This window comes from Podarcis cretensis (assembly GCF_951804945.1).
Source record: "Podarcis cretensis genome assembly, chromosome: 6".
NCBI lineage: Eukaryota > Metazoa > Chordata > Lepidosauria > Squamata > Lacertidae > Podarcis > Podarcis cretensis.
Genome location: NC_137175.1, coordinates 9,750,668 through 9,763,556, shown reverse-complemented (window position 1 = coordinate 9,763,556; position 12,889 = coordinate 9,750,668). Strand labels below are relative to the sequence as shown.

The following is a 12,889-nucleotide window of genomic DNA, read 5'->3' as shown; positions in this document are numbered from 1 at the left end:
CGTGCTTTGTTTTTAACTACAGTTTAGTGTGACGTGCAAACAAGGTTTATCCAGCCTTCCTTTTAATAAATCAACTCCCATTGGATATTGAAGGTGAGTAGACCTATTCTGTTTCTTCAGCCTAGGGGAAAAGAGAATGAAAGGGCCGCAAGAAAATAATAATTTATTATTTATACTCCACCCATCTGGTTGGGTTTCCCCAGCCACTCTGCGCGGCTCCCAACAGAATATTAAAAGCACGATAAAACATCAAACATAAAAAATTTCCCTAAACAGGGCTGCCTTCAGATGTCTTCTAAATGTCTGATAGTTGTTTGTTTCCTTGACATCTGATGGTAGGGCATTCCACAGGGCAGGTGCCACTACACAGAAGGCCCTCTGCCTGGTTCCCTGTAACCTCACTTCTCGCAGGGAGGGAACTGCCAGAAGGCCCTCGGAGCTGGACCTCAGTGTCTGGGTTGGACGATAGAGGTGGAGACGCTCCTTCAGATATATCTTGCATCTCCCACCAACAGAGAAATTGAAACTAATATTTGGATTTGGTCATGCTGTGCAACTTGCAAGAAACGAAACTGAAATACAATAGTGCCTGTGTAAGGCACTCTCATATTTCAGTTTCTAAGTTTGCACTGATTCTTAGGAAGCAACCTGAGAAGGTCAGGATTGCTGGTGTAGATGCCAAATTTAATACCACTCTGCTTTTTGGAGCTTGTCTGCTTTTTGGCCGATTCACCCAGATCAGCTGAGTAGGAGAGTCGCCTCCCAGTTGTGTATCTGTGTTGTTGTTTTTTGCTGCTGCTGTCAAAATTAGTGGGGTGGGTCACCCACAAAAATTGCTTGGGAAGCCACATCCGGTTCTCATATTGGGAGTTAAACATCCCCATTACATAATAGAGTTACATAATAGAAAGTATTAATAAGCGAACATGAATTAAAAAGGGGGGTAACCATTCCAGGTATGAAATTAATTGACTGCTTTTTCATGAAGTTCAAAACTTTCTTTGGTCCAGGCTGGGATGTTCCGGGTAAATAATAATATAATAGTTTATTATTTATACCCCATCCATCTGGCTGGGTTCCCCCAGCCACTCTGGGCGGCTCCCAACAGAATATAAATAATACGGCAGAACATCAAACATTAAAAACTTCCTTAAACAGGGCTGCCTTCAGATATCTTCTAAAAGTCAGATAGTTGTTTATTTCCGGGACATCTGATGGGAGGGCGTTCCACAGGGCGGGCACCACCACCGAGAAGGCCCTCTGCCTGGTTCCTTGTAACCTCACTTCTCTCAGGGAGGGAACTGCCAGAAGGCCCTCGGCACTGGACATCAGTGTCCAGGCTGAACGATGGCAGTGGAGACTCTCCTTCAGGTATACTGGGCTGAGGCGCTCCTTGGCCAGAAAAGCAAATTTTCTACTCTTGGCCAGTTACCAGAACTATTGAATGCAATGCTTGAAAAAACGGTTCCCGTGAAGCCATTTGTTTAGATGGAACTGTCTTCAAGCAACAAAGAAATATTATTTCTGAGTTATTCCACACAACAATTTTCTTCAACCTGGTGTGTTTCAGATGTTTTGGACTACAAATCCCATCAGCGCCAGCCATCAACCAGGGCCGATGTGAGTTGTAGTCCCCAAATCTAGTGGGATTCCAGGTTGGAAAAGACTGCCACAAACTATTCACTGATTCTTGTTTAGTTTTCTGATAGTGGTCATAGGAGTTGCACAACCAATATGACTCTCCTTTCTTGACCTTGCAATTCTATGACCGCTTAATATTCCCAGAAATAACGAAGAACCACGATGAACCAAATGAAGAGGTTTTTTGTCAGGTGCTGCCCAAGGGTCAAATTTACATTTCCTGTTCCACTCACTTGGACTTGAAAGGGACCTTTGGGTTCATCTAGTCGAAGACTTCCCAAACCTGGGTCTCCAGCTGTTTTTGGACTACAGTTCCCAGCATCCCGGACCACTGCTCCTGCTAGCTAGGGATGATGGGAGTTGTAGTCCAGAAGCAGCTGGAGACCCAAATTTGGCAAACCCTGATCTAGTCAAACTTCCTACAGTGGAGGAATAGGCAGCTGTCCCGTATGGGGATCGAACCTGCAGCCTTGGCATTATCAGCACCACGCTCTATCCAACTGAGCTGTGGCCCCCAGAAGGTTGCGCAGAAGAGAATGTGGCTCTCGGCCAAGGAGCACTCTGAGGGCATGGCTTCCCGTAAAAATATCACTTGAGAGCATGATGGGAGTGAACCAGTAAACCATTTGGCATGCAGTGATTCAATATTCGTGGAACCCTGACTGCTTGTTCCGTGATGTGAGATACTAAAAATAAAGCCATGGTGAAGTCTGTTCGCAAACTGCACAGAGAGTCGACACGAGGAGGTAAGGTTGGCAATTAAGCAGGAAGCCCGAGGCTCACAGATGGAGTGCTCAAGCTCTCTTCTAGCAAAGCAGCCCTATGTTCAGTAAACGTATGGCGGGTTGGTGCAGGCTAGCTATAACCCCCATGGCAAAGCACGCCAATGGCATTCTCTCCCCATGGCATCCACATCACTAGGGCTGTGCACCAGATTCAGCTCCACCCTGAGCCGAATCAGGCCTATTCAGAGGGAGTCGGGTTGAGTTGGGTTCAGACAGCCATGGTTTGCTGTGGGTCGGGTTGGGGGGCCCAGAGCAATCCATGGCTGTTGGGGAGCAGACCATAAAATCCCAGCGAAAAATCCAAGGACCAGACGCAACTTCCTGCCTGCCTTGCACTCTCCTTCCTGCCTGATGACTCCCTGCCTTTGATCACCGCTTCTGCTCAATAGCTGTTGATAATAATAATTTTACTGTTTATACCCTGCCCATCTGGCTGGGTTTCCCCAGCCACTCTGTTGAGGCGAGCGAGGAATTCTACAGCATGCAGGTGATACTCTGCAAACAGCTTTTATTTGGGAACACCCCTTCGCAACCAAGATCGATCACCCTGCTCAGCGCAGCTTACTTGGGGCCGTATCTGGAGCAGGGTGGTGGTTCCCAGAGCAGGGTGGGTGTGTGGGGTTGTGCAGAACCCCGTAAAAGTCACCCCTGTGCCTTCACTGAGCATAGGCCTGCTGATTTAAAGGTCCTGCTGATTTGGGAATGTCAAGAGTGTGAGAGATTATGTGGCGAGCCAGACTGTCTCGCCAGAGTGGTGCATGCTCTGGTTATCCCTCGTTTGGACTACTGCAAAGCGCTCTACGTGGGGCTACCTTTGAAGCTAACTTGGAAACTACAACTAATCCAGAATGCGGCAGCTAGACTGGTGACTGGGAGTGGCCACTGAGACCACATAGGTCTTGAAAGACCTACATTGGCTCCCACTACGTTTCTTAGCACAATTCAAAGTGTTGGTGCTGACCTTTAAAGCCCTAAACGGCCTCGGTCCAGCATACCTGAAGGAGCATCTCCACCCCCATTGTTCTACCTGGACACTGAGGTCCAGTGCCGAGGGCCTTCTGGCGGTTCCCTCACTGGGAGAAGCCGAGTTACAGGGAACCTGGCAAAGGGCCTTCTCGGTAGTGGCGCCCGCCCTGTGGAACGCCCTCCAATCAGATGTCAAAGAGAACAACAACTACCAGATTTTTAGAAGACATCTGAAGGCAGCACTGTTTAGGGAAGTTTTTAATGTTTGATGGATTACTGTATTTTGTTGGAAGCCGCCCAGAGTGGCTGGGGAAGCCCAGCCAGATGGGCGGGGTATAAATAATAAATTATTATTATCATTATCATCCACTAAACATGAGCACTGCATCTAAAATAGATTTTCATAGAATTCTAGAGTTTCAAGGGACCCTGGGGATCAAGGGACCCTGGGGATCAACCCCCTACAATGTAGGAATAGTCAGGTGTCCCATACAGGGCTCGAACCTGCAACCTTGGTGTTTTCAGCACCATGCTGTAACCAGCTGAGCTATCCAGGCTTCTCTGGAATTTTCATCCCTTCGATCTAAGTTACTTTGCATTTTGCATTGTCAATATGGAAGGACTGCATTGGTTTTTGTGGTGGTCTGGGGGTTTTTTTATAGGGATAATTCAGCTTCACAGCCCCTCCCTTAACTCTCGCTCCCCCCTCTCTTAGAACGCAGCTGGTCGCAACTGGATGGCAGCAAAAGACATGCAGAAATACAGGCAACATTATCCGGTAAGAGTGTGTTGATCATCGTTCATAACAAGAGACTGCTAGCTGGCTGTGCCATTCATTTATCGTATCTTGTATATAAGCCCCCAATGATCCACGTAACTAAGATTGAATGGCACTTAATTTAGAAAGGAAACCTCCCAGTCAGGGTTAGCCAAACGGGTGCTCTCCAGATGTTGTCACATCAACCCCAGTCAGCATCACGCCCATGGCCAGGAGTGATGGGAGCTTCTCTCCAGCAAAGAAATCATTGGTTCAAAAAAAAAAAGCAAAGGCTATTTCTGATGTCCCAATTAAGTCTGCTAAAGGGGTGTGGCACGCAACTGGTTGTGTGTGCTCAAGATTTTCCTGGGGTAGCTCAGTAATAGATCATCCACATTCTCCACTGATGTTCCTTCCTTCCTTCCTCAGGGTTTGGAAGAAACAGAAATGAGAGAGGAGAAAATGTGGAATTTGAGGTTTTACAAAAACGAGATGAGTTTTCAGCCTAATGGTATGGCTTTTGATATTATTCTCTCTTTTCCCCAAGGCAAATGTTAGCTCTTGCTCCCCCCTCCCCCCACTGGCCCTTGACAGGGGAGTGAATTGTATTTGGTTTTAGAACGCTATTTATTTATGCCTGTTCCTGCAGAAATGATTGAAGGCCTGTATATATTTCCTACAGCTGTTCCCCCTGGAAGGCAAAATTAAATCTGTAAAAGGGAACCCGTTGCAAGGAGCAGGTTTCGTTCTCTCTTTTCCCAGGGCAAAAGTCCTCTGTCTCTCCCGCAGGTGTTTATGAATTCTTCCTCACAATACACCACGATAGGTCAGCCATGCAGTAATTCCTACAGTCCCTGAGTGGTGGAGATTGCCTGGGAAATCCACACGGCTTGGAACACTGGAAGTTGCATTGTATCAAGTCAGGCCATTGGCACATCTAACTTAGTATTGCCTGCATGGACTGGCAGCAGCTCTCCAGGGTTGTAAGCGGGGGACACAAGTACTCTCAGCCTGGATAGCTCAGTTGGTTAGAGCATGGTGCTGATATCGCCGAGGTTGCAAGTTCAATCCTCCTGCATTGCAGGGGCTTGGACTAGATGATCCTGAGGGTCTCTTCCAACTCTGATTCTCTTTTCCTGAAGCCTCCATCAATTGGCATTCAGAGGCATATGACCACCAACTGGAAGTACAGCGCAGCCGTCATGGCTGGTAGCCAATTGCTAGCTCTGTCCTCCATAATTTTGTCTAATCCTCTTTTCACGACACCCAAGTCAGTGGCCATTGCTGCCTCTTGTAGCAGCGAATCCTATAGTTTTTGCACTGTGTGAAGAAGCTGTTTTGCCCATTCTGAATCTCCCTCCCTCCAGTGTCAAAGGGACATGGGTGGCGCTGTGGTCTAAACCACGGAGCCTCTTGGGCTTGCCGATCGGAAGGTTGGTGGTTCTTCGAATCCCCACAACAAAGTGAGCTCCCGTTGCTCTGTCCCAGCTCCTGCCAACCTAGCAGTTCAAAAGTATGCCAGTGCAAGTAGATAAATAGGTACCATTGTGGTGGGAAGGTAAACAGCATTTCCGTGTGCTCTGGTTTCCGTCACAGTGTTCCGTTGTGCCAGAAGCATTTTAGTCCTGCTGGCCACATGACCCAGAAAGCTGTCTGTGGACAAACACCGGCTCCCTCAGCCTGAAAGCGAGATGAGCGCTGCAACCCCATAGTCGCCTTTGGCTGGACTTAACTGTCCAGGGGTCCTTTACCTTTTTACCCGGGCATTTGGTGGATGCGTAATACTATTCCTGGCATCCACAAGATTGCTGTTTATTATATAACTGCAACTGACTTTAGATGTCTTTAATTGTTTTGGGGATGTTTTAGCTTTTTTTGAACGTTCTGCTTGGGTTTTGTTTTGAATTGGGTATCTGTTTGCCACCCTGGGCATCTTCGGGAGGAAAGGCGGGGTATAAATTCAATTAATAAGAATAACAATGGGGGAATCTCTCCATTTACATGCTGTGTCTAATTTTAGACCCTTCTTATGTTTCCCATCCTCTTCTAGGCCTCCTTATTGAAGATCTCCTTGAGATGTGGCATAACGACTATGTAACTCTGGAAGAAAACCATTCATATATCCAGTGGTAAATGGCCCCCGTTAGATATTCTAATGACACATGGGGACTGGGAGTGCTGTAGGCTGTTTTCTGTTTTTGGACATTCCTGTTCTTTCCTTTCCACTTCTCCTCTTCTTTGGAGGCTCTCCAAAATCTGAGCCAGAGCATCTTCCAGAGGGGCTGTAACACACTTCCTTTGGGCGGGACTGCAATGAAAAACAAGGTTATTTCCATCAAATATTGTTAATAGTGAATTGCAGCTTGCATTCTAGAAACATAGACGTGTACTGGGCTACCACGGTTCGTGCCCTCACCCACCAATGAGCATAATGTTAAAAAGCATCAGTCCCTGTGCTGTATGCATATTCAAGGTTTTGATGATGATGATGATGATGATAATTTATTTATACCCCACCCATCAGGCTGGGTTTCCCCAGCAACTCTGGGCAGCTTTCAATAGAATATTAAAATACAATAAACAATAATCTATTAAACATTAAAAGCTTCCCTAAACAGGGCTGCCTTCAGATGTCTTCTAAAGGTCTGGTAGTTGTTTTTCTTTTTGACATCTGGTGGGAGGGTGTTCCACAGGGCTGGTGCCACTACCGAGAAGGCCCTCTGCCTGGTTCCCTGTAACTTGGCTTCTCACAGTGAGGGAACCGAGAAGGCCCTCGGCACTGGACTTCAGTGTCTGGGCAGAACGATGGGGGTGGAGACGATTCTTCAGGTATACTGAATAAAACCTTAAACTAGTTGCCAGCCAGTGCAGATCCCATTAATAGTGTATCCTCCTCTCAAGCCTAACTTTGGGGGTTGGGGGTACCAGGGAAGGCCTCTGAGGCCAGCTGTGCACCTGCGGGCACCATGTTGCAGACCTCTGTTTTAATGTGTAGCCAACTTTCTGAAGTCTTGAAGATGTGGGTCATATCTAAATAAACTGACCCGTTTTCTGGCTTAATCAGGGTCTCTTGGGTATTTCTGCAGAAGTTAAGGTTTCTGTGCAATGTGGAAGAATCCTTGCAACTCTGTCACACTCGTGGCAGTTGGTAAGAAAACTTGAGCCAGGGGCATAATTGTCTCTTCTAAATGGCTGCTTCCAGAAGTTGCTCATCAGGCGAGGCAGAACCTTTATACTCGCTCCTGACCAAGCGGGGTCACTGTTGCTTGCCAGAAGGGATGAGAGGACAAGGAGGTCAGTGCAGTGCAGCTGCACTGATGGAAACAATCTGGTGCTCCTGTACCCCATCAACCTTCCTGCTGCAGCAGCAGCAGCAGCAGCAGCCCACCTTCCAGGAAGCTGGGCCACGGCGGTGGGAGTTGGGATCCAACAATATCTTGAGGGGTACCATGCTGGATTCTGTGCCTCTCAGCAATTGGGATGTCCTGCCTGTTTCTGGGCTAAATTCTTGTTTTCTTTGCAGACTTGATTCCCCTCTTTGTTTGACTTCCTTCCAGGTTATTTCCTTTGCGTGAGCCGGGAAGGAACTGGCGAGCGCGGCTTCTCACCTGCCAAGAAATCCAGGTAGGAGTCCTCTTGCCCTTTAAACATTGGCTTTCAAACCACAGGTAGGGGGAAATGGATTCTGAGTTTTCTGCCTTCTTTTTACACCCATTTATGAAATAATAGGAACTCTGTGACTGTGGTGGCTTTGGCGCTATGACTGCTGGGGCCCATAAGACCTGTGTCTCGATTTCCCTACTTCCATGCTAGCACTAGTCACCGAACCCAGGAATCCCCAGAGGTGTCTTCCCTCTAGCTTTCGGTCAGAGGATGGAGACATCCCTCTGGTTCAGCCAGTGAGGTGACCCACAACCTGCATTGCTAGCTATCAGGACTGAAGGGAGTTATAGCTCAAAAAATATGGAGGGTACCAGAATGAAGGTTGTTGAGTTGCTCCTTGATGGAACACTTTGGCCAACTTCTAAAGTTGCTGCTGCTGTTTCAGTTCTAAAATGTTCCTGTATAGCTGTTCATACAGCATCTTGCACTAGGGCTGCAGGTGGTGCTGTGGGTTAAACCACCAAGCCTAGGACTTGCCAATCAGAAGGTCGGCGGTTCGAATCGCCGCGATGGGGTGAGCTCCCGTTGCTCGGTCCCTGCTCCTGCCAACCTAGCAGTTCGAAAGCACATCAAAGTGCAAGTAGATAAACAGGTGCCGCTCCGGTGGGAAGGTAAACGGCGTTTCCGTGCCCTGCTCTGGTTCGCCAGAAGCGGCTTAGTCATGCTGGCCACATGACCCGGAAGCTGTACGCCGGCTCCCTCAGCCAGTAAAGCGAGATGAGCCTCGCAACCCCAGAGTCGGCCACGACTGGACCTAATGGTCAGGGGTCCCTTTACCTTTGCAGTATCTTGCAGCAGGTTGCATAGGTCAAAAACGACACCCACAAAATCAAGCAGTAAAACAGTACCAAATAAACAAAAAAGTTTAAACGAACAGTGCTTAATTTAAAAAAAAAAAAGTTTCACAATATATTTATACCTCTGGATTGTAATAAAAACCTCAAAGCGGTTTTCGAGTAGAATGAAACAATGAAGTCATTAGTAAAGAACAACCGTTTTGTGTCCTGCCCGTTGGGTATTTCAGGCCTTCAAGAAATCGAAGGAAGTCATGGCGAGGTTCGTCCGGGCTTACAAGCTCATGTTGGACTTCTATGGAATCGAGCTGCTAAATGAGAAAACGGGCGAACTGCGGCGAGCAAAGAACTGGAGAGAGAGATTCGAGAACCTCAACCAGTGAGTTGCTTTGCTAGACATACTTGTGCATAAAAGTCACCAAGTGGCCTGCACGGCCGTCTCTTGACTACTGCAGTCATCATTCTGGGAATGGAGTTGAGTGATGACCTAACCTGGGGAGAAAACAGTAAAGACACAATGAAGAGAGCACAGCAGAGGTTATATCTTCTGAGAATCCTCCGGAAAAATAAACTCTCAAAGGACCTGTTGATGGCATTTTACCATTGTACTGTTGAGAGTGTATTAACTTATGGTCTGTGTGTGTGGTTTGGGAGCTGCACAGTCAGGGGAAAAACAATGCTGTCCAGGGTTGTAAAGACTGCATAGAGAATAATTGGGTGCACTCTTCCCACCTTGGATCAAATCTATGCTGCCAGGTGCCATAAGAAAGCTGCAGAGATAGCGCAGGATAGCGCGCACCCCAGAAATGATCTCTTTCAGCTTCTGCCTTCTGGAAGAAGGTACAGGGTTATAAAGACTAGGACTAGCTGCCTGAGAAACAATTTTTATCCAAATGCGATTTTGGTTTTAAACGCAGTGTAAGGTAGTCTCTGTGGGAGTATATTGTGGGAAGCTCCTGCAGCCAATCATAAGCCGCTGAAGCCCTGTTGGACGTTTGGCTTCCAAAAGAACGTTCGAAAACTGGAACAGTCATTTCCGGGTTTCGATCGTTCTGAAGCCAAAATGTTTGAGAACCAAGCTGTTCGACTTCCAAGGTACGACTAGTTTTTTTATCTCCTTTGAACATCTGATGGGAGGACATTCCACAGGGAAGGCGCCACTACCAAGAAGGCCCTCTTCTTGGTTTCCTGTAACTTCACTGCTGGCTTGTTCCATGCCAAAAAGTAAGTGGGAATGTCCTTTGTAGGATATTTGGATAGTAGCTCCCTTCCGTGCTAGTCGTTTGCCTTCACAATGTGAGACTTACTTCCCCTTCTTTCTCCCCCTTTCAGGTTCAGCCACAATAATTTGCGGATCACTCGCATCCTGAAGTGCTTGGGAGAGCTGGGCTACGAAAACTACCAGATGCACTTGGTGAAGTTCTTCCTGACGGAGATCCTGATCCACCAGGAGCTCCCGCGGGTGCTGAGAAGTGCCTTGGACTACTTTGTGTTCACTGTCCGGAACAAGCAGCAGCGGAAGGAGCTGGTGCATTTTGCATGGCGGCACTTCACGCCCAAGCGGGATTTCGTCTGGGGCCCGCACAGGAAGCTCCGACGATTCAAACCCCGGTCCCCAGAATTCCTGAACAGCGAGCGGCTGGAGGGGGAGCAGAGTGAGGATGGAGAGGAGACCGCAGGAAAGAGTGAAGTCGAGCAGCAACATAAAACATGCCAGAGACTTGAGGAAGAGCCTGCGAGGAGGGAGAGTGTGGAAAACGATCAAGATGAGCTGCTGGACATGACAGGCACCGTTTGCCCTGCTGTAGACCAAACAACCGATAATCTGATTGAGGAGCCTGTATCCAAAAGTGATGATGAGCCTGGGTTTTCATCCAGTGACTCTGTCCTTAGCAAAGTTATCAAGGGAGAGCCTTCCTCTGTTATCTGTGGCGATGGATTGCAGGCCGGAGATGCTCTGGAACCCCAAACGACTCTTGCAGGTGAACACGAAGCTTCAGGTAAGGCGAGTCAACGTGGGCTCTTAACAGCAGAGGAAGTCAAGGCGGAGGAGGACGGCGGGAAAGAAAACACAACGGTTTCTTCGTTTGTCAACTTGGGAAGGCAGGATCTTGCGGAGGAGGGCGAGAGCGGGGCACAGAAGGGCAAGAGGAAAGATGGAGCTCCAGGTTCTTCATCTCCCCAGCTGGAAAGGCAGGATCCCGCAGACGAGGGTGAGAGCGGAGCGTCCGGTGAAAGTCCGAAGGAATGCAAGAAGAGGAAGCTGGAGATGAGCAGGTTGAGCGAGGAAAGCGTCAGGGTGGTGAGAAGCCCCACCGACATTGAGAAGATCTCTGCCAACCTCGGAGAGGTTGTGATTGGTCAGAAGGGGATCGACGGCCGTCTGTTCACGGAGGAGAAGGCCTGCCCTTTGCTGCCCCAAGGAGGTGGTATGGATGGTGGATACATGAAGGAGACGGAAGCCACTGACGCCATGAGAAAAAGGCGGAAAGTTGAGATGGCATCGGAAGGCAGTGCATTGGGGACACCTGAAGAGGCGGGCATCGAGGTGGCGTCCTCTGAGGGCCAGATAAACTCCGCCAGCACCGAGAGGACGGATCGAGCCTGCCACGATGCGACAGAAACAATTGGCAACACTCCTACAGACAGCGACTGTAGAACGCCGGGTGTGGATTTATTGGTTAATTCCAAAACTGACGCCGAGTCGAGCCTTTTGCCGGACAGCTGTGCGCCAGCTCAGTCTGGCAAGCAAGGAACTATCTCTGCCTTGGAAGGGATCAAGAGATTGCAGGCTGGCGAAACTCTGCCATTCAGTGAAAAGAAGGATGTGGCTGGTGAAAGCCAAGGACAGGAAGAGGGGGGCGTTGAAGGAAAGGCAGAAGGAGTGGCAGATAGGAATGAAACACCTGAATCTGTGGAGAGTGTGAATTCTGTATCAGGTCTAGAAGCAGAATAGCTTTATCCTGGATAAGAATGAGGTGGTTCCACTGATTCTGGAGGCAGTTAAAAGGACATATCTTTTTACAAGTTGATCAGAACAGCACCAGTCCACTGCCCGTGTGTGTGTGTGTGTGTGTGTGTGTGTGTGTGTGTGTGTGTGTTTGGTTCCTCTTTTTTTGTATACTTGGTTATGAAGCCCAAGGCCTTCATAATGTGTTGTTTTCACTGGGGACAGACAACAAAGGCTTCGAGATGAAACTCCCCCAGTTGTGGACTTGCATACTTGATCTTCTGAATTCTCAAATAATGTGTGTGGGTTTTCTCCTTTACTTTATAAATGATTCCCAATAGCTCTGGTTTCGAAACGGAAATCATTTTTTGAGCAAGTAAATGCCACTTTGTGGGCAAATTTTCCAGTATTTACTAAACAGTCCAAAAGGAATCTATTTGTTAAATTAATCTTGCTTTGTTAAAATAAAAGTTCCTAACTTCTAGTTAAGAGCTTCTAGTTTCTTTTCTTCATCATTAAACTGGGCATGTTTGAGAATGAAGCCTAAGCTAAACAATCTTGCAAGAAGAATGTTTTGAGGAGTCTGATTTCATGTTCTTAAATGTAGAGAGGTAAGGAACAACAGTTGTTTTCTTCCATATACTCCCCATAGACTTTGGTTTATGAACGAGTTAAAAAACACAGATCTCAAAACTGATCGTTGGAGGACTCCATTGGGAGAACTGTCAATTTATTCTCACACTCTTCTTCCTGCTGCTTAACTACTTGTCCATATGAGGAGAGTCTAAAAAGTTAGCAAGACGGGACTTGGGGGGGTCTCTAGTGACTGGCATTGCCCCTCAATGCAGCTGAAGGCGTCTTGGTGACATTCCTATACCGCACCATCAACCAAGGCCTCTGGGTGGTTTGCAAACTTATAATTCAAAACATGCAAACAAATGCAATCAGAACCTTATAGCAATCTCAACACAATATGGAATAAAAGCCAGCACATGGCAGCGTTAAGTGCAATGTAAACCCAGTCAGGGGAAGTGATGGTCTCCCAATGGTCTTATGTGCTAAAAGGACCATAAGATCAGTGGCACCAGGTGAACCTCTCTAGGGTGTCTGCTGTGCAATAGGAGAAAGCGGGAGGCGGCCTCGTATGAAGGTCTTGGGGGCCAGGCAGGTATATTCAGGGGGCCACAATCCTTCAGATAACCTCACTGCAAGCTGCATAGGTTTTAAAGCGTGTTGGGGGAACCAGTGGCCTCCAGCTGCTTTTCGGCTGACAAGAAGGACACTGAGAAACTGGAACGTGTCCAGAGGAGGGCAACCAAAATGGTCAAAGGCC

General features: G+C 47.8%; 1 protein-coding gene across 2 annotated transcripts in view; it reads left to right on the top strand.

Annotated features, from left to right (window-relative positions):
* Nucleotides 1-12,040, top strand: part of OGFR (opioid growth factor receptor) — an 86,133-nt gene extending 74,093 nt beyond the window's left edge. For both annotated transcript variants that reach the window (XM_079979156.1, XM_079979155.1), the window contains exons 2-7: nt 4,108-4,170; nt 4,579-4,660; nt 6,200-6,278; nt 7,707-7,773; nt 8,837-8,985; nt 9,939-12,040. In XM_079979156.1, coding sequence (XP_079835282.1) covers nt 4,129-4,170; nt 4,579-4,660; nt 6,200-6,278; nt 7,707-7,773; nt 8,837-8,985; nt 9,939-11,562 — 2,043 coding nt within the window. In that variant the 5' untranslated portion in view covers nt 4,108-4,128 and the 3' untranslated portion in view covers nt 11,563-12,040. The remainder of the gene's footprint in view (nt 1-4,107; nt 4,171-4,578; nt 4,661-6,199; nt 6,279-7,706; nt 7,774-8,836; nt 8,986-9,938) is intronic.
* Nucleotides 12,041-12,889: the final 849 nt, after the last annotated feature.